Source organism: Fragaria vesca, linkage group LG6 (assembly GCF_000184155.1).
Source record: "Fragaria vesca subsp. vesca linkage group LG6, FraVesHawaii_1.0, whole genome shotgun sequence".
Classification (NCBI taxonomy): Eukaryota; Viridiplantae; Streptophyta; class Magnoliopsida; order Rosales; family Rosaceae; genus Fragaria; species Fragaria vesca.
Genome location: NC_020496.1, coordinates 7,418,158 through 7,440,925, shown reverse-complemented (window position 1 = coordinate 7,440,925; position 22,768 = coordinate 7,418,158). Strand labels below are relative to the sequence as shown.

At 37.3% G+C, this 22,768-nt stretch overlaps 5 protein-coding genes across 5 annotated transcripts; 2 read left to right on the top strand and 3 right to left on the bottom strand.

The window, feature by feature from the left end:
* Window positions 1-58: 58 nt before the first annotated feature.
* LOC101299100 (monothiol glutaredoxin-S16, chloroplastic-like) lies at window positions 59-2,053 on the bottom strand. The gene is made up of 2 exons (XM_004302551.1): window positions 1,657-2,053; window positions 59-763 (listed from the first exon to the last, which is right to left on the bottom strand). Exons 1-2 carry the CDS (start codon window positions 2,029-2,031, stop codon window positions 257-259), a joined length of 882 nt encoding a protein of 293 aa, XP_004302599.1. The 5' UTR covers window positions 2,032-2,053; the 3' UTR covers window positions 59-256.
* A 2,596-nt stretch (window positions 2,054-4,649) lies between these two features.
* On the top strand, window positions 4,650-7,050 carry LOC101311597. Its single transcript, XM_004305075.1, has 6 exons — window positions 4,650-4,845; window positions 4,952-5,198; window positions 5,501-5,672; window positions 5,752-5,951; window positions 6,068-6,226; window positions 6,344-7,050. Exons 1-6 carry the CDS (start codon window positions 4,650-4,652, stop codon window positions 6,675-6,677), a joined length of 1,308 nt encoding a protein of 435 aa, XP_004305123.1. The 3' UTR covers window positions 6,678-7,050.
* A 708-nt stretch (window positions 7,051-7,758) lies between these two features.
* Window positions 7,759-8,637, bottom strand: LOC101311304 (UPF0481 protein At3g47200-like). The gene has a single exon (XM_004305074.1). The coding sequence runs from the start codon at window positions 8,635-8,637 to the stop codon at window positions 7,759-7,761; it is 879 nt and encodes a 292-aa protein (XP_004305122.1).
* A 4,202-nt stretch (window positions 8,638-12,839) lies between these two features.
* On the top strand, window positions 12,840-14,801 carry LOC101307410. The gene is made up of 5 exons (XM_004302581.1): window positions 12,840-12,966; window positions 13,162-13,261; window positions 14,271-14,332; window positions 14,413-14,462; window positions 14,561-14,798. The coding sequence occupies exons 2-5, from the start codon at window positions 13,182-13,184 to the stop codon at window positions 14,576-14,578; spliced, it is 210 nt and encodes a 69-aa protein (XP_004302629.1). The 5' UTR covers window positions 12,840-12,966; window positions 13,162-13,181; the 3' UTR covers window positions 14,579-14,798.
* A 541-nt stretch (window positions 14,802-15,342) lies between these two features.
* Window positions 15,343-22,081, bottom strand: LOC101302951 (AMP deaminase-like). The gene is made up of 19 exons (XM_004302481.1): window positions 21,745-22,081; window positions 20,890-21,053; window positions 20,449-20,635; window positions 19,867-20,045; window positions 19,722-19,773; window positions 19,503-19,630; window positions 19,220-19,399; window positions 19,009-19,076; window positions 18,731-18,873; window positions 18,531-18,592; window positions 18,066-18,179; window positions 17,789-17,929; window positions 17,241-17,393; window positions 16,815-16,868; window positions 16,629-16,739; window positions 16,369-16,542; window positions 16,205-16,285; window positions 15,896-15,994; window positions 15,343-15,791 (listed from the first exon to the last, which is right to left on the bottom strand). Exons 1-19 carry the CDS (start codon window positions 22,079-22,081, stop codon window positions 15,723-15,725), a joined length of 2,496 nt encoding a protein of 831 aa, XP_004302529.1. The 3' UTR covers window positions 15,343-15,722.
* Window positions 22,082-22,768: the final 687 nt, after the last annotated feature.

Below are 22,768 nucleotides of genomic sequence, written 5' to 3'. Positions count from 1 at the left end.
TATCAAGCACAAAAGGAGAAGGAGAGCAATGGGAGCAGAAACTAATTGGAGAAGCAGAGACAACTTCATAATCCAGCTCAATCAATATTATATTATTAATGTTTTCCACTAAAGTTTTTTCTCTAAATAGATGCAGCTTATGGAGTACAGGCCTAAATATGCTGCATAGAACTAATGACTTGATACATGAATTGCCTACCTAGTACAGTTTCACGCTCACATCCCATCTACATAGAGACCAAAACTTGGCTGCCAATCACTTCTTAAACAAGCTAGCAAGCTCGCCCTTTTCGTGCATGGATGTTAGAATATCACATCCCCCAACCAGTTCTCCGTTTACAAATATTTGCGGGAAAGTAGGCCAATTGCTATAGCTCTTCAAAGTCTCCCTCAATCCAGAGTTATACTCTTCATCAAGCACATCAACACTCTCATAATCTACCCCTTGGTTTTCAAGAATGCCAATAACTCTCTGCGAGAAACCACACAACGGGGCACTTCTTGAACCCTTGATAAATGCCACAACCTTGTTCTCCTTCACCAACCGATCCACAAGTTGCTCCAACGGAACTGTCAACTGCATGTGACGACCTGGTGTCAGCCGCAGATCAGGCTTCTTCTTCTTAGGTGCCTGCCGCACCCAGGTGGCATTGCCTGATTCATTACCTGGAGGCACTTTCCCAGTAGCTTTTATGTGTTCTTCCATCCATGATTTCCAAGCTTCCGTCAGAACCGTCCTATCTGGTTCATCCACTATCCCAACCTACATTACAATAATACAATCATTCATAGTGAAATAACATCACGAAATCGATTATACAACTTTCAAGAAATCGACACTGCTTAACCAGACTATACCTCCTGCAACCAGATATATATTTTTTTTTGAAAACATGCAACCACATATACAACAATGAGAGCACTGGACAATTAGTTTATCTCATTATACTTAATTTCATAAAGAAGCCACTGACAGCAGCCTAGCACCTTTTCGCATATACTAAAACGAGTATATCTTATTAGACTATGTGCCATAACATACTGCATTTACCAGATTATTCCTCTACCAAACAACTTTAAAGCTCATAGCAATGTTAATTCTGGGTTAACTAACTAATCATCAAATTTGTACTTCAAATGTGCACCATTTATTCCCATTAAGAAACACCGAAAAAGCAATCTTAAGCTGGTAGACCTGTTTTGATGCACAAATCATACTATAGACTGTGCCTTCAGCAATCAGTTCCCTCACATTCAATCCCATTATACTTAACTTCCAAAGATGGTATAATTTTATCTCACAAAGAAGCCAATGATAGCAGCCTAGCACCTTTCTTCATATCTTCATTTCGCTACCGTCTTAGACTTGTGTGCTCTTACTTCCACCAAACATCTTTAATGCTTACCGCAATGTTGATTCTAGGTTCTTTACTCTAAATGTGCACCATCTATTCCCCTAACAACCACCCCTAGACACTTGTTTTGCTTTTAATAAGTTCTAATTCAATTCATATAACCAAACAAACTATGATTATCAACAACTTCACAATTTTTTCCGGATCGAACAAGGTATACGGATTTCAGCAGCAAAATATGAACTTTGGTAACAAACTGAAATAAGCTCAAAAATTTCCAAGAGATCAGATAAAGCTGTACCTTGACGGAGTGGCATAGCTCCGGCACCGATTTCCGGTGAACAAGAATACTCGCGGCTATGTTTCTCGATAAGCCGACGAACTGAAGCTCACCGTTCTGGTCAAAAACGGCGTAGACGCCGGTCTCCGACGGCAATTTTCCGGCGACTTCCTCACCGTCCACTGGGACTAGCTCAGTCTCCGATAGGCTCTTGACAGCCGAAGTGACGACCAGAGCGCGAGGCTTGGCCGGAGCGTAGGGCCGGAGAGAAATGGAGGGAAAGGAGAGGGGCTTGGGGTGTAAATTGAGTGAGAGGTGAAGGGTAGTTTGGGAAGAAAATAAGCGAGGAGACGGCGGCGGAGTTTGAATCGGAGAGAGGTGGATGATGGTGGCCATTGAGATGGGGAGTTGGAGAGTGGAGGTCAGCCACCGAAGAAATTGTTAGAAAATTTTATCAGATATTATTGGATCGTAAAACGGGTTTGGGTTTCGGATCTAGCTCATGAGCTTGGTATTGAAGGTAAGTTGGGCCCTAATCCACCTACGATGAGAATTGAATTTGTGACATCGGTGTCCGGTTATTCTAAATAAACAACATATGACCAAACTCACATTTCATTTTATGAGAGACCTATGTCACTCGTCCAAATGATTCTTCGTATATTATTCGGTAGTCGTCTACCAAATACTCTTTACTGTGTTCACATAATCTATGTTTAATGTAAAAAGTTTGACATATGAATCATATGATTCAACGCATCTAGGTAGTAGTATATTTTTATATTTTATTCGAACTCGTGAATAACTTTTCATGTGGGATGAAGTTTTGATTTCGAATTCGTATACCTAATGATCCCCCTACCACAACTTGTGTATACATTCATAGTGCTATGGTATTTCGAAAAAGAGCTATGATTATAGACTGCTCGAGTGGCTATGAAAGGGTTTGGAGTAAAATTGCAGCAAACGCTTGAATGGTAGGCAATGATGTAGATGTTAGGACTATTGTCGCACAAGAACATGATGCAAATTAATAATAAAGTCTCCGTCTATTTAATTTCAACGCAAACAGCATCGTCTATTTGATTTCCACGCAAATAGCATCATAACCGTCACAAGTTTGAGTGAGGTTGCAGCTGAATTGCTTTAGACTCTTTTTTAGGGGTCAAAAGTTTCGTTGTGTTTTCAATTTTCAGAGTGACCCAATTCAATAGCTTCTAACAGCGGCTATCTTTGTTTTAAACTTTTAATTTTGTAAAGGATGTTCAGGTTGATCCATCAGCTTTCAGAATCATTCAATTGCTGTATATTAGATTCTGGATCGATCCCATCTTCTGGAGGTTATGGTGTTCACATCAACATCTATAGGAAAAAAGGAGAATGGTATAGTTCTCACAAGTTAATATTCTCTTATAAACTTGGAAATAACTTGGGTGACCAGCTATGTTAATTTATGGATGACAAACACCAATAAGAGATGGACATGTGTTAACAATAATTATAAACAAACATGTCAAATACCCAAAACTCTCATGTTATGTTCTTAAATTGCAGGCAAGTCTTTTAAAATGGACACGTGTCCCATGTTCATTAGTTGTGGTCACCTTAAGATGATCAGCCCTTGTCACCGAAGTCGGGTTCTCTAAACTCTGTGTACAACGAGTGACTCATAAAAAAAATCGAAAAATTGTAGCTTTAGTTGTTTGAAGCCTCTTAACATGATGAGACTCCTATTTTCTCATAATAACTAGTGATGCGACTAACATGATGAAGTGGATTCCTCTCTTGTTCTTGATTGTCTTCGCAATCCTAATTTAGTTCCATGGGTGTTGCGCATTGAATGGCGTAATTGCTTGTATCGGATTTCTCAAATAAATTTTCGTCCATCTCACATATTTCAAGAAGGGAATCAAGCGGCTGATGCATTAGCAAATTTTGGTGCTACTTCTACAGGCTATGCTTGGTGGGACTCTACTCCTTTCATTCTTGCACAGTGTAACAGAGACCACTCAGGTCTTCCGAATTTTCGTTTTCGTTAGTTCCTTGTTTGTTTCTATTTTTGTTTGGGGAGGTTTGGAAGTTTGGTTTTGGTCCCCCTTCTCTGTTCTCTCTTTGTTTTTTTCTTTCTCTTCTCTTCCTATCCAAGCCGTCATAAAAATAAAAAATAAAAACACGATGAGGGTTGAACTTAGAGATCCCTTTGCCCACATATCTCCTTTGGGACCAGAAATTTGACAAGCAATGATGAGATGCAAGTTTAGCTGCTTACTGATATACTGCTTCAAATTTGTACACGTTGTGCCTTCAAATGCCCTCCATCATTTCTATGATTAAACCCTTACAACCTCAAGAATATGCACTTTTTTATTGTAAGAAAGGGAAATAAAAGAGGGAATTGAATCAATTGATAGCATCCGGTGTTGATTAACCAGCAGATCAGAGACACATGCACTTTTTAGATATAAAAACAAAACTACAGAATAAACCCTCTTTGAACTCCTCTTCCCGGTTAATCCAAATAGAACGCTGGGACACTAACATGGGAATGGGAAGACAATTAAACCAGATAAGACTCATAAGGGGAATAGAAAGTCTAGCATACATGCATATATATAAATGTATGTGTCTATACACATGTATCATGTATGATGAGGAAATTCTACCATATAAATACATAAGATTTTCAATGATTTCTTGGGAAGAAGTCATAAGAAAGAGCGAGGTAGCCCCTGCCTTTAGTACCACCTAAAGAAGAATTTGAATGGTTTATATGAACATGAAGCAATAGCTAACATAGTTGTTGGATCCTCATATAGCTAAATTCCACAAAGGATGTTAGCGTTGCAACTTACCCCTAACCTCTCCATTAAAAAAGAAAAGATGAACCCAACCAATACAAGGCTTCAGCTTTACTCCTACTCAAAATCCCACAATAAAATATCCCTCACAATAGAAACAATCACCAGGTTAGTCCTCATCATTATGTTGCATGCCAATTCATATAATCTTACCCCATGAGCTCAGGACAGTCTACCACTGCAGGCACAATGAAGGCCTTTAGAGGAAAACTACATCTTCCTATTATCATGGTCTGTGCTATTGCCTTGATCAGTCTCTTGTATACTGAAAGAATTAGTATTATTCTTTCTTCCAACCCTTTTTTCAAGCATAAATCCTGTTCCAGAAGAGCAGCATCTATAACAAAAAAGTGTAAGTGTCCTATCTGATGTATGAATTCTAATCAGTCATGTTTTTCTGTTGAAATGGAACTGCTACTAATTCTGATTAATGTTGCATTATCACTATCTTATGACAGATGATAGAAATGCTACAGAAGAAAAGATAGATGCTTCAATTGTAGATGATAGGTTTGTGTTCGACCCGGAGGAATGTAATGTTGAGCATGGAAAATGGGTGTTCAACCGTTCAATCAAGCCTTTTTACTCGGACAGAAGTTGTCCATATCTTGATAGGCAAGTTTCTTGTGTCAAAAATGGAAGACCGGATTCTGATTCTGACTACCGGCACTGGGAATGGCAGCCAGAAGATTGCACATTGCCTAGGTAGAGTATTGCGTTGTCAAATTTCATATAATAAGTTTCTGGAGACAAGATCACAGATATATTTGTGTTATATTTTGTTATGTTGTCATATTGACAATCTAGATTGAGAACTTTTCGGCAATATGTGTAGATATACGCAATATTATTACAAGTTTATGCAGACTAGAAAGGCTTATACATGACAGTGAAAGCTAACAATTTTGATTAATGCAACATACATAAGTGTATAAATGGTATGCAACTATTTACATATGCTTTCTGCATGAGTTTTTGTTAATCTAACAGTTATACTTCTTCTGTAGATTTAATCCAGAACTCATGCTTGAGAAAATTCGTAATAAGAGGCTAATGTTTGTTGGGGATTCTTTGCAAAGAGGTCAATGGCAATCTTTAGTCTGTATGGTTGAATCCATCATACCTCAAGACAAACAGTCCATGCGCCGGGGGCGCGCTCTTTCAGTCTTCACAGCCAAAGTATGTCTTAGTTTCTTCTTCTGTACTAAACCAAGCAAACTGAACATGATGATATTGAACTCTCATTTTTCCATTCCAGGAATACAATGCTACAATTGAATTTTACTGGGATCCATTTCTGGTAGAGTCCAATTCTGACATCCACATAGTTGGAAATCCAAAGGAAAGAATACTAAAAGTGGATTCAGTTGACAAGCATGCAAAACACTGGACTGGAGTAGATATCCTTGTCTTCAATACTTATGTATGGTGGATGAGCGGCTATACGATCAAGTCATAGTAAGTTACTCACTGAAACCAGCTAAAGTTTTTTAACTATTTCACAAACGAGTCTAGCATTCTGTTCTTCTTTTAAGATTGATCAATCTAAGAGAAAATGTTCTAATTGAACACAGCTGGGGTTCATTTCCAAATGGGGAAGAAGGATATGAAGAGTTGGAAGCAGTAGTTGCATACAGAATAGCATTGAAGACATGGGCCAACTGGGTCGACACGAATGTCAATCCAAACAAGACTCGTGTCTTCTTCACTTCTATGTCTCCTACACACATAAGGTCTGTCTCAAGCACAGTAGAAAATTAAGATTTTGTGTTCTGCTAGTTGATAATTAAAAATGCAGCCTATATTAAAAATGTTACTACCAATTAACAACTACAATCTGGTATTTTCAGGAATGCAGACTGGAACAATCCAGAAGGGATGAGATGTTTCAATGAAACAAAGCCTTACTTGAAAAAGGGATTCTGGAGTACTGGTGCTGATAAGAGGATCATGCGCGTGGTGGTCGAAGTGATAAAGAAAATGAAAGTTCCTGTTTCAGTTCTTAACATAACACAGATGTCAGATCAACGAATTGACGCTCACACAAAAGTTTACACAGAGACTGGAGGCAAAGTACTAACAGATGAGCAAAAGGCAGATGTGCTACACAACTCAGATTGTATACATTGGTGTCTGCCAGGAGTTCCAGATACATGGAATCAAATTTTTTTGGCAAATTTGTAGCCACTTGATATGGTCAAAGTATCACACATAATTTCTTCTTTGTGGATTGCTTTTGCAAATTTTCAATCACAGTTTATTGAATAGAAGTGCACAGTAAAGCTGCTGAAGCAAGTTTGTTGCTTGTGTATGGCCTTAGAGTCTTAGCCTGGGTTACCGGAAACGCTCAACTGTCCAGCGATCTGCGTTCCGGATCGGACGTACCCAATCGCGGTGCGTTCGCGACCCCAATCGCTAAACCCAGCGCCCCCCTAACCAAAGCATAATGAAGTCCCAGTTAGACTAATCCGGAAAAACTGTAGATGAAATCCAGTATTAGAGAACCCAAAGAGAGAAATCAGGGAATAACTGATGAGATCTATCTTCATCAGCAGTATGCGGCTTTACACCATGTTCTTGGGTTTAGCCTCCCTTCTTTCTTTCTTTTTTGTTAATGATTTATCCTCTTTCTTTTCCGGAAGAGATTATTATTACTTTCAAAACAAACAAAAAAGATAATACTAATTTTATATTATTTAAGTTTACCCCTTTATCCTTTCTTAATTATGTGGTTTTCATGATGTTTCTATAAGGGTAGTCATGTAAAAATGATTTATTATATGTAATTTATATTTAATTAAATATTAACTATATATCTTAACGTTTCACGTTTTTAAAGACTAACGTATCGCGTACTCATACCGCGTTCTCGTACCGCAACGTTCCACGTTTCTGGCAACATTCTTAGCTCTGTTTTGGTAGCATAACTTAACATGTAAAGAATTACATATCATCTAAGAAACTAGTAACTAGATCATATTAAGAAACCTTAAGGCTTACCTTGACAATATATATATATATATATGTACGTTAATTACTTAACCAAGAACAAAAAACTAAGTCGTTAGAAGTGTAATCGAAAGAAATTAGATAAAAATTTTGAAAGCATTCATGAATTAAAGACAATCAAGTCCTTACAGAGAAGAAACAATTCTGGTTCCATACAATTACACAGAATTATGAAAACTGAAACCTGATACATATCTATACTCATGCCCCAGCTGCATTGAGGAAAGAAACTACATATGCATATACGAAGCGAGAATTAGCGAGGGTTGATTGTAAAGTATGTTTGTAAGAACGTGAGAATGAAAAGGCAAATGGCAGCAATGAATGATATCATACTCCATGCTGTTGAGAAATAAGTTAGATATAGAGAGTGTATCTTTCTACGAAACCAGAACTTACTCGCGTAGGCATTCACTTCCTCACAGAAATCATCGAAATAGAAGTCCTTGGGAATAACTTCTTGTAGAAGACTTCTGAACTGTGTTACATATGCTTCGTCTTCGATCCAATTCTGAGATATGATGCCTCTTTTCCTAAGTAGCTTCACATCTCGTGGAGAACGGATGAGAGTTTTCATGAGGATAGCGTACGATGTAACATGATGCCTAATGTTGATATTAGTTTGCTCGTAGGCAATCAGGTTTCTGAATAGTGAATCCCTTATATCGTAAATCAACACCGGTGGGATTTTGATCAGCCCTCCTTGTCTCATGAAGTTTATGTTCACCAAAGAGTCTCCGGATTCTTTGCAAAGCTCAATTCCAGATTGTACAAGTTCTGAAGCGCAGTAGTCTAATGATCCCGAATAATATTGATCCCCTGGAGTCAAATTACCAGCTGCATGATTCAAAATTACTCTTCTTTCGAAGGCGGTACCTACTCCAGAAGCTGCAAGCAAGGAGGATTTGTGCAAAAGATCAAGCAAATGTATGCAGTCTGTGTAGGAATGCTCCTCTATATATGAGTTTTGGCTCATCATAGGCTTGAAGAAACTTAAAGCAAGACTAGTGACAGACTCTGGTGCTTTGCACTTGCTCATTAATCGAGGCTTGATCATATCATATATGACTTCAAGAGTAAAGAAGGGGATCTGGTTTTCAACCAATGCTAAATCATGGCAAAGAGCTCTGACCATCCAAGCACTGTTTATTAATGGATCAGACTCGTATTCTTGTGGCGTTATATAACAAGAGATTTTTTGTTTTCAGATAATTAATTAAGAATCTATTAATTAAGGTAACCATAGTTAACTCATGATTTTAATTGTCAAGTGGCAGCATTTTACTTGATAGTCCCGTGACCGTGACCAACACAATAGCGCTGGTTGGCAAATTTGCATCCTTCAGAAATCACCAGAAATTTTTACTGTTTGTGATGAAATATGATACAGAGGTTGCACTTGCGACAAACCTTAAAACTTAATCTGGATCTGATTATGTTATGTTGCTGGTTATTTTATTCTATAGTAGTAGTCAACCTAAGTACTATATATACTGTTCAAAGTGAATTGTTTAGTGAATTCTTTGATCAGTATTTGTATACTAGAAATTAGACCCGCGCCTTGCTGCGGGCGGATTAACAATTCAAAACACAACAGTCGGGTCATAAGAAAATGTGTGTATTCTATCACTCTTGGGACAATTTGAGATGGTTTTTGGAAACAATTGCATATTATTAGTTTGAACATTCGCATACACATGAGAATACATCACGATGAGCAGATCAAATTTGAACTTTCAATTTTGCTCATCACAATGCTAAATTTATCTTCTAATTCAGTCACTTTCATTTCATCATTTGCCTGTCCTGAAAATTAACCCAAACAATCATATCTTTTCCACCTCTATTACCTGCAAAAATTTAGTTGTATACCAATCTAGTGCATTTTCATATGTTTGTTTGTATGTAATAGCATGCTCAATTTGTGTAAAGCAATTGACTGTATAATGATCCATCCTTTGCATTCAAAAATAAAAAATAAAGACGTATAAGAACAACCTTATTTACTCATAAAATAATGAATGACACTAAATTATGTTCTCTTTTAGGTATTAAACCAATATGTGGAATGATAAAGAAAAAACATGTCATAAAGGCCAACAGGGCCGGCTCAACCATCACATGTTGTCGAACGAAGCACTTGGACGAGTTTGCATTCTCTTTCGGCGTTGAGAGAGAGAGACGGCTAAGATTTTTTCGAAACGTTTGTTAGATCATAACTGATAGTTCATAGTTTGATGGTTGAGAAGTTGAGATGAGTCGTAGACAATATATAATTATCTATTCTTTTTCTTTGATTTAATCTATCAAATATTGTACAAGTGTATATACATTTATTTTATAAAAATAAAAAAAACGGGTCGGTCTCCCATCAGGTATATATACATTTATTAAAGACAGAATAATAAAGCTCGATGATTACTACTCCAATTTAGAATACAATTAGAAGATCAATTGTATTCATATATATTCTTCAGAGAAAAGGAAAAAGGAAAAAAGGAAAAAAGGAAAAAAAAAAAGGAAAATTAGATCAATGAGATGAAGTCTTTGAGCATGGTCATTCACCTTATATATCTTGCTAAAATAACTTTGTACTGTACGAGTTTATGGGAACAGTTTCAATCGAGTTTGACAATCATTTCATAGAGTAATGTCGGTGAATATATAGAATCTCGGTTACGCTTAATTACTCAATCCAAACACACAAAACTAAAGAAAAGCTACGCATGAGCAATACAATCATGTCATTTGTTTAGTATGATTTGGTTGTGATTTCTGAAAATAGAGGCGGATCCCTAGAGTAAAGACTAGAGAGAGAGAGAGAGAGAGAGATGGAAGTTACATACCTCACGATCCATGGTCTCGCTGATTCCGGTGATCTCCATTATTGCCGTTTAGTTTTATTGAGTGGGATGTGGAGCTTGACTGGTTGTTCTTGAGGACAGGAAGATGCAGAAACTGAATTAAGCAATTGATTAATAGTAGGGGGCACTGGGGCAGGAAGCAGATGATGACTCTATGTACTGGCGGACGCAGAGTCGCAGAGAGATATGTAGCTGGGGGCAACAAAATTGATGAAGTAAGGAACCTATATAGACAGCTCATTATCAATTTCTTCTTTATTTCCGATCTCTAATTTTTAGTCATATCTGGGTAAGTCATAGATTTTAAACCATTCCAGTAACAAGAAAACACAATTATGAGATTTTTTTTTATTTAATTAATATAAGATAGCAGATTCTTACACAATATATGTATATTTGTCATGACTGGGGTTAAATTAGACTGAACATTGGGCATAAATATGAAGTTGCTTGGTAAAAAAGGAAATTCATTGGGGCCATTGCCCCCACTCGCCCATCTTTGCGTCCACCACTGACTCTATGCCTCATGGATGATGGATCCCTTGTGGATCATCTGCAACACCAAAACTTGTGAAATACGAAAGATGTGTAAATTCATAAGAGCATTCGGATTTCTAGTTCTAGTTTTCTTGGGGTTGTTTTTACCTCATCGAGAAAAAAAAAATTAAAAATAAATCATTAAAATGATAAGGTACTACATGGGTCCTTAAAGTGATAAGTTTAATATCAGAATCGGACTCAAACAAAATTCGATAGCATTAAAATCAGTTGTATTGTACATAGATTAATTCATCAAGAAGTATAAGTGTTCAACTCTGATTTAGATAAGTTATCCGAGTTGTATATCACGTAGTTAACAAAGATGTTCATTGTATTTGACCTGAATTACATCGAGTTAGTATTGTGATAGAAATCATAAAATTAACCATTTGCAATTGTTAACATTTAGTTAGACACATGGTTCCTTTATGGGAGTGAATCCAAATTAGTTATATAGGATAGGAAATAATAATTATGGGTGGTAAACACCAATGAGAGATGGACAAGTGTCAACAATAATTATAAACAAACATGTCAAATACCCAAAACCCCTTGTTATGTCCTTAAATTATAGTCAAGCCTTTTAAAATGGACATGAGTCTCATATTCATTGGTTGTGGTCACTTCAACCCTTGTCATCGAAATCGGGTTCTATAGAATATTACAAATAAGAAGTTTAGGTCTCGTGTTCAATATCGTTTTTGCATCAAGATAATAGTCTCTTTTTGTTGCTTGGTATTGAAACACAAACTATTTATTCTAAAAAAATGTTCCTTCAGTTAACAACTCAAATCTATTTATCTTTCACGAGTATAATCTAGAGTACTCCAGAAGGGATCAAAGACAATGAAACAAAGCCTTACATGAAAAAGGGATTTTGGACTATCAACAACTGGGAGGTCAAATGCTAAAGTTATTGTCTGTAAAATCTACAATATACCAATAGACCAAATGATATTAGCCTCATTTCAAAAACTTGGTTTGTAATGTATGTGCAATGTCAATGTGATGATTTTAGTTTGTGTCATAAATATATAATGGTTGACCAAACTTCTATCAACAATAACGTACTTCATTAATAAAAATGAAGAATATTACATTGGGTTCTGAAACATGAATAATCAGAATATTATGAATAAGACAATCAGACAACTCGGTTCACTGGATCTCATAAACGAAAATCATCTTGAGTGATTCTTGACACTAAAAAAGAAAAAGACGCGAAGTGCAAGCCTTCAACCTATAGTGGTTGACCAATCTTAAGGAAACTTTATAATTAAGACTATCGAGAACATGCTGTTAAATTGAAGAGATAAAAGAGACTTAATGTTTGTAAATAGACATATTTAATCATTTTAATGTAAGATATTTTTATGGTGGCAAAAATCTATATGTGGCTAAAATCTCAGTTTTTTTTTTTTTTTCTTTTTTCTTGGAAGTGTAAGCAAGGGAGTGGTTATAATAAGAACCACTAAGTTAAGGACTTCTTCGTTTCACCTATTTTTCGATCACATATTCACGTCTCGACCACCTAGTTTGTAGATATATATGAGTAGATAATCTCTACAATTTTTATCCAAATTAAAAATCATTAAGGCATTCATAAATGTGATTTACCAATTATAAACTTGAACGACTCTTGTTTGACAGATTTAGATCGTCTATTGATTTGATTTAGTTCGATTCCTTCACGATTACCAATTTAGCTGAAATTTTATATAAGTGATCTGATTCTTATATAGACCTAAAAACCAAACGGTTGAGATAGAAAAATGTGAATGAAAAGTGAGTGTAATAAACTAATTAATGAAAAAGTCATAAACTAGTCATCAACTAAATGGTCCTCGTTAGAACTCCTCTCGTGTGAGCAAAACATATTCTTTCTTATTTAAAAGTGTACATAAAAACTCAGCCACACCGTGGGCCTTGGGCCATAGCCCAGTTCTTTTAAACAACTTTGGTCGGACACTACATCTATATAGAGACGCTGAAGCCGCATCCTCACTTGCTTCTCGGAGATTCGGGAAATCGGGAAGGTCTACAAAACCAACGTGGTTCAGGTAAATCTCTCTCCCAATTAGGGTTTCTAAATCCCCCAATCTTCATCCCGCTTCAAAATTTCACTTCCCTTCTCTTCTTAATTTCCCAATTCAAAGGTCCATCCTGAGGTTTCTGTTTTAGGGTTTAACCAAATCATCAACCTCTTTCCCCTAATTGGGTTTGTGCTCAATCATAATTCGTGTTCATCTTTTCAGTTAATCAGAGATAACCAACCATGGCCGGTGGTGGAAATTTCGTTCACAGAGTGATGTCATACCTCGTCAATGAGCTTCTGGTTGATAGCCTCGCCAACAGGTACCTCCTTCTTCTCTGATTTCGAATCTTGGTTGTTTGATTTGGTCAAAGCTTCATCTCTGGCCACAAGGATCATTCTATTCCTGATCGGCTCGTTCCATAGAAGCCATATTTAGCTCTCAAGTTTATAGATTTCAGTCTATTCAAGCTGCGCGCAACATTTTAATGCGTTGCGGCTTTAAATGCTTGAGGAAATTTTTGATTTTGGTTGTTGTAATGTTCATGTTTTGATGATATGGTTTCATTTTGTGATAGGAAAATGTGTTATGTGTTTTGTTATGTTGTTGGTGATAAAAAGCGGCAATGTAATTTTTGATATGCTGCAGATATGGAGTCTTGAGTTATTTTACTTATTTTTGCCATATTGCTGAGTTGATTTTTCGCTCTCTTTTGTATTCCGTCTGTCACCACCATGCTGCTTTTGGGCGACCATCTTTCGTATTGGTTGTTGTTTTAACAAGTTCTTAAGCTTGTTATTGCTTTGGGTTAACATTGTAAACTTGTGATACATGCTGGTGTGAATTGGGGACTACTCTGAACTCTGAAATATTTTACAATCTTCCACTGTTACTGTATTGACGTTTAGGTGAAGCTTATACAGTAGCCTATACAGTAGACTGCCATATGGATAGGTTGGAAATGTTGCCTGTGGCTCAATGCTGACTACTTACTGATATTTCTATGTAGTCTTGTAATGGCCAGAACAGTGTATACTGTATATTCCCGCAATAAGTGCAGCAGAGGTCCTAGTCTAATGTCCCTGATGTCCTATCTGGTGGAGTCCTAGTCTTTATATAGCAGCTTCTTGTTTTGTTCATGTAGACAAGTCCTGTTTTATGCTAGTGTAATCAATTGTCAGTCTCTGTGGTCATCAGATATACTCTATTCATGCATGTGGCTTAGATTACTTGTATATGCTAGACAACCTGCAAGTCCTCAAGAAAGATGTTGTAGATGGGTTTTCATTCCAACAGAAAAACCTCTTATATAGAATTTGTTCTGGTTTCAGCAAATCATTCCAGAGGTTTGCTGTGAGGACATCAAAGCAGATGGATGAGCTTTCAAATTTGGGTAAGTACAATATTAGCTGGTCCTTGTGCTGCACATTTGAAGTTTTGTTGTGCATATGTTAAAATGGTGTGCCTTTGCAGCTGCCAAGAAGAAGGAACAACTTGCCAAGCAGATGGAGGATATCTCCGAGGTGAGAGAACTATATCCCTTTTTCAACAATATGTTTTTATTTTTTTAATTTGAGAACGAGAGGGTCTAATGTTGCGTACCTTTTCCTTCTGTTTGCAGTCTTTCAAAGACCGATAAGACATAAGTGGTGATCTCAGCTGTCATCCCCGCCATCTGTATACAGCCTTCTTGATCTGCTGCCATTAAGAGCTATATGGGAGCAAATAGTGTTTCTACTTTTTCCTTGGGTGCTTCTAAGATGTGCTTAATGCACAGTAGTTTTTCACTTAACATACTTGTAAACCTGAAATAGTTTGCCTCTTGGTACTCTTCTGAAATAAATTGTTAGTTAGCTTGTTTCATTGTTGCTGTTTTGTTCATTTTTTTCAACATCTTTGAGATGCACAGAATGGGACAGTCCGCAATGTGTATTAACATTGGTATTACACATCAAAGTGAACACTCGCTGGTATAAATGAACAGACTTGTCCGCTTGTGCAGAGGAACAGACTCAGCTACAAAATGAACACGGTTTAAACTGGCCCGTACATTTGGAGGATTTCATCCCTGTCGAGGGACTGGATTGATGAACCATTTGTTCGTTTCACAACTGCGATAGTTACAGATAGAATTGATATCGCAAATGAAGTACTCTATTGGTTCTTTTCTCATTGGAACCATCTAACATCCGGGACAAAACCAAAAGAAAATTGCTACTAGTTATCAAGGGATGGTGGAGATGTTGGTTCACCACATCCCATTTGTGCTTGTTCTGCTTTAACATCTACAGCATCTATCTCAAACTACTGAACAAGTGAACATAATTGGAGAACACAAGCTGAGGAAGAGAGAATTTTCCTTCCTCACCGGAGATAAGCTTCCTACTTAAGTATAACACTTGGTGTACAGACGTACAGTAGTCTAAAATTTGAACTAACACTACATGTAAAACCACTACTAATTTTTTGAAGCCTATCGGCGTCTTGACCCTATTTGTGATCTTGACACTGTCCGAGACAGTGCAGAGTTCGTAATCTTGACATGCAGTATCATACACGCGCCTCTCATTCTTAGACTCCGCCTTTTGCCAAGCCAATTCTCAGCTTGCATGGATGTATAGGCATGAGCAGAAAATTCCTCACCTATAAAGAGTGAAGGATGCAATTCATTTCAAGTTTGCGAAACTTTCAAGTAGAAAATACAATATCCCAATGATTAGAATTTTACATCTACAGTAACTATTCCGGTGCAGTATCAACGTTTCACACCCCTTGGGACCTCCTTATCTGTCAACTTCTCTGGGGATTCTAGCCTTGCCAAGATAAACTTGTTTCATCTCCTCCCTCCAGATCTGCAATCATGTGCAATATTTAAGCATCTTCGAATAAAAGATAGAATAAGGTATTTAATTAAAAGGTTTCAGAAGAGAGGGGGAAGGAAGGAGAGGTTTCACACCGTTTCACGGAATTCCACCCGGATATGGGGAACATTTGTTTTGTGGATATCATTTCCATCTGGACCTCTCTTGTAGTACTCTCTCCCAATCCAGTGTGACTGAAGAAAAATAATGATGACACATATTCAACAACAGATGGAGTGATCAAGCAAAGATCTAACAATCAATATATCCCAAACTTGGTTGTGATGTATACCAAAATAAAAATAGATAAAGTTGAAAATGATTAACCATTTCATAAATGATAAATTACTAATGTAGTACGTTTCTATTAGATAATAACCAGATTATGTAGCGTAGTAATATACCTTCAACGCATGTGAGAAACCTGACTGGTAAACTGAATTACGGGCAATTTCACATAGATCGCATGAACTCAATTTCCATACCTGTAAAGGAGGAATTTCGGGCTGTCATATATATACCTTCAATTGTGCAAAGAGAGGAAGAGGGAGAAGGAGAGAGAGCTTACAGAAGCAGCTATACTATATTCTTCTACCAAGGGTTCTTTCGTTAAGTGGATTTGAAGAGGATCATCAGTAGAGAGAGACACGTTAAGACCCCGTAAGAAAAATACAGGAAAAGGGTTGCGATGGTAGTCCAAGAACAGTGAATTGTTACTCAGGGGTGACATAGCCAGACCAATCTGATGACAAACAAGAGACAATTGACAATTAGAGATTGCAAAAGGATGAAGTCAGCTATATGAATAAGTATGTCTCCTCTTCTGACCTGAGCTAGATAATACAGATATTGAAGCACAGGAGACTTTCTCAAATTGATTCCGTGTGCAATGTTAGTTGCAGTAAGAAACGTTGCAGCAAGGTGGTCAATGTCCCCAGCCTGAAAATTCTTGTGTAAGTGCCTGACGTTATGTAATACATGTGTTCAAGTATAAAATATATATACAATAAATACCTCCCCAGAATGTGGACGGAATTTGATGGTTGTCATGCCCTTCGATTCGCGAAGCTGAAGAACAAAATGTCATCAGCCCAGCGATATGAACACAAAAAAAATTGCAAACATCTACCACACAAGACCATAGCTGAATAGAACTGCAGAGAAGCATCAAATATGTTGGCAAATATGCCCGCAAACATGTACAGAAGCAATAATATTCTAAGTTCATGAAATCTCAGAAGCAACCACTGGAACTGAGATGAAACCATAACGTACCCAAAGAAAAAAAAAAAAAAAAAAAAAAAAAACTAATACATTACCAAATTTGTTTGGATTTCAATTCCGAACAGGAAAATGGTTATTTGAATACAGATGGGCATTAGAGTTCAAACTATATATGTGCACGCAGTACGTGAAGAATGGTATTGGTAGAACAAGTACCTTGTTTAATGTGTAGAGATTAGCATAACAATAGTACACGTAGTATGAAAATGCAGGATTGAAAACATTTGTCCATTGTGCTGGAGTTGGCATGTGTTTTGTGGGCCGTCTTTCAGGTTTGCTTTCATCATCAACCAAATCCAACCCAACAACCTGAAAATCCAAAACATGTTGAAGTCAAATTACAAACAGGCATACATCATACAAGACTACCTAAAACCAGAACAATATGAACCGGAGACAACATGAATTTTATAGAAAAATGTCACAGGTCAAAAATTTGATAGTTTATACTCTGTAGGAAAATGATGAGGAACCAAGGGATTGAAATAAATTAGAAGTTTGCTGATATACACAAACCAGTAGCTTACTAGCTTCGTTCATACTTGATGTAAAAACCAATTATAACAACTGGATACAAATATCATTCTAAAGCATCTCAAAAGAAAGATAATATAATGACTTACATTCCATACGGAAGATGTATATTTGCCTAAGATACAAGTTGAATAAAAACAAACTGATATTTTGATGAATAGACGGTTAACCTGTTTCAGAAAAACATGCAACTGCGGGTGGGAATCTGGATCTACGGTAACCTCAAACAGTGGTATGAATATATTGTCAAGAATATTCTGAAATGATGTGACTATCCCCATTTCCTTGTATATATTGTACAGCCGTGGCAGCTGAAAGAAGACAGAAATTGCATATTAAGAATTCAAGATTATTACAGAACTCTCAAATACCATATAATCCAACTCTTATAAGAACTCCCAAATTCATTTGACCTATTTCTGAAAGGTAATACATTGTTGCATTTACCTGTATCAACCATACAACATTCTCACTGTACAATTCATTGTTCACTATCCAACTAGCCATTTGGTCCCACTCACTTTGCTTCCTGCCATATATTGATATTCTGTACTCAGCCATCTGCAGTACATACACAGAGCATCAGGCAAGGATTCAATCTGGACATGCAAATAAATGATGAGGACAAACAAAAAAGAAGGAATGGAGAGGGAGTAAACATTTGTTCCATATCAATGAACAATCAGAGAGGAAGGATGTATCTACATTACAAAAATCACAAGCCTCTACATCCAATGAATTAGAAAAAGAAAGCAACCGTTGTAACAACGGCATATGAATTAATCAAAATTTGGAGAGTTAATCCCCTACTAACTAGCAGTCTAGCATGCTTCATAATTGATGATTAAAAAATATATAAAAAAAATATAAAACTGCTAAAACCTATTCACAAGTACCAGAGCAAGAAAGCACCTGATATTTACTGGCAGAAAGATCAGAGAACACTTGCTTTGTCAGCTCAGCAAGGAAACGGCCTATTCAACAAAAGATGACATAAGACCACACTCATCATGATAATGCCTTTAAGACTAGACAGAAAGAACTTCTCAAAAAGCCATGGCTTGAGAACTCTTCACTATGAAAAGAGCAAGTAAGCCAATAAACAAAGATACCTTGGATAAGATTATCCTGCTTAAGGAAAATCTCCCTGAGCCTACTTTGACCACAGGGGTTGTACTTCAGATTGAACTTATCAAAACGATGAAATGTGCTTTTATCTGCATGAACATCCAAAAGGTCCACATTCAGGTCATACCTGTTGAAACAAATGTGACGATTGTTTGTCATCCATGGTGCATCTTCACAAAGATATTATAAAGATTTTATAAAAAGGAACTCAAAGAAAAGAAGTCAAATATGTTGAAATTTGAAAGTGGGACAGAGGAGTTACCCATTCAAATCCAGACTCTCAAAAACTTCTCTTAAGGTCAAATAGGTTCCATCTCGAAATATTACAACCTGAATAGAAAAGTATACGAACTTGAGCAATGATTATCATACAGGAGTCGCAACTCATAACGAATAATATAAATCTCACTACAGCTGATCATTAAGAAAGATAGTATCAGTTGACAACATATTGGCATTGAATGTTAAATTACCTCGTCAGGCTCCTTCCTCAACTTTGACTTTATAAACCTCAAAAGATGCTTCTGGTTCATGCATGCCGAGTGATGAACATGGGTATCAACTTTCCTAACATTATAAAAATCACGATGTGGGGCACTTTTTTGGGCCAGAAATTCCTTATCCGCATTAAGCATTAAGTGAAGATTGAATTTCTGCATGGTAGACAAGCATCTTGTTAGAAAAGTAACACTTGTCCCCCATATAAAAGAGCAATTGTATGCATCTGAATTACTATTAATCAACAAGTCTACTTACTTGTTCCAGAAGATTCAACCGATGATGGCATAAAGTTCTTATATTCCCTGCTGCTATAACTCGAAGTATGTGATGAAGGTCAGTGAAAAAGGTAGTTGCATCAGCAACAGGATAAAGCTCTTCTTTTGCTGCAAAAAAAGGGGGGGAAATAAGCATTCACTGAGATCTCTAAAGAGAACAGGAATCTGATACACGGAATAAGAATCCTTAGCCTCTTACAATCTTTATTTGGATACACGTGAATTACTCCATCTTGCATCTCAAAATGATGCTGCACAATAACAGAGCTGTTAATGGGAAAAACTTAAAGCACAACCTTCTTGGATTTTAGAATAAAATATGAGATTCACAAGTTCAGACTTACATCAGACTTTCCCTCAGAAGTGTAGAAAAATGGTTCTGGGTTAGGCTTTGGGGTACTGGGATCAGATATAACTTCTCTCTCCCACGGAGCAACTGCCTCACTGAATAAATATCTCTTTCGCAGTTCAAGACATTCTTGAAGAACCACATAGACCTCTACTTCATCAGATGATGGTAATTCTGTAACAATATAGATAAAACGATAGAAACATGAAAATTTCATCCTGAAGCTCAATTTTGTAGATCACCAAGAACGTTAACTTCTTAATACTAGTTTAACACACAAATTTTGAATCTGTAACTTGTTAAAGTCAACATCAGTGCAACCACCAAAAGAGAGCCGATATCCAGTGATCCATTTTTATGTAAATGTTCCAGAAGAATTTGGCAGTCTTCGTTGATTTTCAAGTTCATAAAATCCCTATGGCACTATTTCTGTTAAGTCCATTCAATTAGCAGCAACATACAGTGTTCATTAATACACAGCGTGTCCATATGTACACAACTCTGTACATGTATATGGTTTAGGAAATAATAGAACAACCAAAGGGAGTGCATCAAAGGAAATAAGAGAAATACATACCAGTGGGAGTAATTTGAAGTCGCGCAAAAGTTTCTTGCTCAGGCTCTTTCCTTAGAATGTCAGCTGCAATTGGATCAGGCTGGACACCATGCAGATCACCAGATACAGAATGTGACCTAATCATACTTGAAGCAGCTATAGCAATTTGCTCTCCATTGGTAGTAACATGGTTTGGTAAATCAGGCCCCTGCACAAGTGACATAATGCAATTGCTGAGAATGATAAGAAATTTTCATGTATAAGAGAAATTATTAGAAACACTTTCTGAAAGGGAAAACAAAAAAACAAAAAACAAACAAACTGGGGGACAAACTTCCACCAAAACTAATGCACAACAGAAACATGTTGCTTATATAGAGAGATGTTATCGCAGTTTCCGCCTCCCCCGCTGACTTACAAACTCACACACACACACCCCACATATGAGCCAAATAAACTCACCGCATTGCCATTAGCATGATATACTTTGGCATTGTCAGTCAAATTATCTTCATCATCTGAACCTTCAACACTCTCAAAGGCACTAGCACTTGCAACTGGAGACTTTGGAGAAACAGCTCGGATAGCAGTCCTCTTAGTTGAACCCACATGGTCAGCAGATTTTCCTGAAACATGAAAAACTTGAAGTTAACCACCAGCAGAATTTCTCATTAAAGGAGCAAAATTTCATATTCCAAAAGCAACACATAATCAAGCTTAGTCTTGAATTGTTGCTTAGTATTAAAATTTCCCTACAGTCAAAAGTAATCTCAGGAGCTTGCTCAAAGGAAAGAAATAAAGAAAATGATTTCACTGCACATTAATACACTTAATAATTTATACTTCATAAGCGAAGTTTACATTCTGATAAAATTATCTCCCACTAAATTCAATGATGTCTGTTACCAAAATAGTACAGCCTCAGATGCCCTATAAGTTCAGAGCCAACAGAAAATCCAATCGTCAATTTCCACTAGGATATTGGGACGATATGAACTGACTAAGCTCATCAGAGTGTGTATCTCCAATACTAAGCATCCATTTCCTCCTAATTAACTAGATAGTTTGAGGTGTGCAACCACAGTCCACCATCTGTTCTATTCAACTTTATTAGCATTCTATAACACATAGAGCTATATCTTACAATATTCACATACTCTAGAGTTTCAAAGAAGCTGTTCTGTTAAGGCATTGATAATCCAAAAAGAAAACTCCAAAAGAGAGAAGCAAAACTCCAAAACGACTGCGTGTCACACTAGTAAGCAATCAAAACCATGAAAATCAAGACCGAAATTCATCAATACCGGTGAGATATACCTTCCGGAAGCGTGTGCAGCCTCGGCAACCCAGCCGGAATACCGTCCACCATTCCGTTACCGTCAACCCCGCCGGAAATCGCCGTAACGTCCGGCAACGACCCCGAGCCGCGCCGGTAATAACCGCCGCCCTTGCGCCGTTGTCCCCTACGCTTCCTCATCTGCTGCGGCGAGTCGGCGTCGCCGCCGTCGGAGTTCTCGTCCCGCTCCCTCTCCACCGTCTTCGCGAACTCCAGCAGCTGAGTTAGGGTTTTCCGGTGCATATAGTAAGCCGAGACCGCGACCAGCGAAGCCCCTACCAGAGCCGCCATGGCCAAATGCACCGCGTAAGACTCCATCTCCTCGCCGCCGCCGCGTGAAATCTCCGGCCAAAGTCTCCGGAAAATGAAAAGACTAATCGGATTCTGGTTTAGGAAAGAGAGTGAATACGCAAAACCCTACTGATTTTTGAGCTCAGCAGAGGAGAGAAACCAGAAGAGTTGCTCTGTTTTTCTTCGTGACCAGCCAGAGTAGCTCGCTATTTATAGGTAGAAGCCGAGAACAGATTTTTATTTTATTTTTATTTTTTAATTTATTTATTTTTTATATTTTATATTGGTGAGATAGTGTAAAAATCAAAAAATGAAAAGGGTCGTAGTGCTCTGCTGCTTTTTATCGCCGCTTAATGTTTATTAATTTTTTGGGGGCACTAATTAGGTTTTTTGGGTGGGGGCCAGGAGGGCACCGAAGGTGGGTTTTGATTGGAGAGGGGGGTTGTAAATGGACACGTGGAGTGATGAGCACTTTCGTTATCCGTGCATATGGTGCCAAGATAGGCCCTACTTTTGGGGTTTGGACGCACATCAGCACATGTTAAAGGAGGACTAATGTGAAAATTCCAGATATGGGTCCATTTAAAGCATGGAATTACAGTCTTGCCCAAGCCTTATTTGGTAATACAAATGTGATTAACGACTTAAGGTCATGTAGGAATATCCCTGGGTAAATAAGTACACAGTATGATTGGTATACGGGGTTCGTTGAAA

Bases quoted from the DNA above. Each gene is read 5' to 3' on its own strand.
- LOC101299100 (XM_004302551.1), bottom strand. From the start codon at position 2,031: ATGGCCACCATCATCCACCTCTCTCCGATTCAAACTCCGCCGCCGTCT. The intron at 764-1,656 runs GTACAGCTTTAT...ATTGTAATGTAG, and splicing joins AGCTATGCCACTCCGTCAAG to GTTGGGATAGTGGATGAACC.
- LOC101311597 (XM_004305075.1), top strand. From the start codon at position 4,650: ATGAGCTCAGGACAGTCTACCACTGCAGGCACAATGAAGGCCTTTAGA. The intron at 4,846-4,951 runs GTAAGTGTCCTA...ATCTTATGACAG, and splicing joins AGCATCTATAACAAAAAAGT to ATGATAGAAATGCTACAGAA. The intron at 5,199-5,500 runs GTAGAGTATTGC...CTTCTTCTGTAG, and splicing joins GAAGATTGCACATTGCCTAG to ATTTAATCCAGAACTCATGC.
- LOC101311304 (XM_004305074.1), bottom strand. From the start codon at position 8,637: ATGGTCAGAGCTCTTTGCCATGATTTAGCATTGGTTGAAAACCAGATC.
- LOC101307410 (XM_004302581.1), top strand. From the start codon at position 13,182: ATGGCCGGTGGTGGAAATTTCGTTCACAGAGTGATGTCATACCTCGTC. The intron at 13,262-14,270 runs GTACCTCCTTCT...TTCTGGTTTCAG, and splicing joins GTTGATAGCCTCGCCAACAG to CAAATCATTCCAGAGGTTTG. The intron at 14,333-14,412 runs GTAAGTACAATA...GTGCCTTTGCAG, and splicing joins GGATGAGCTTTCAAATTTGG to CTGCCAAGAAGAAGGAACAA.
- LOC101302951 (XM_004302481.1), bottom strand. From the start codon at position 22,081: ATGGAGTCTTACGCGGTGCATTTGGCCATGGCGGCTCTGGTAGGGGCT. The intron at 17,394-17,788 runs GTTAACCGTCTA...TTGGATTTTCAG, and splicing joins TGCATGTTTTTCTGAAACAG to GTTGTTGGGTTGGATTTGGT. The intron at 15,995-16,204 runs GTATATTACTAC...ATTTTTCTTCAG, and splicing joins GTTTCTCACATGCGTTGAAG to TCACACTGGATTGGGAGAGA.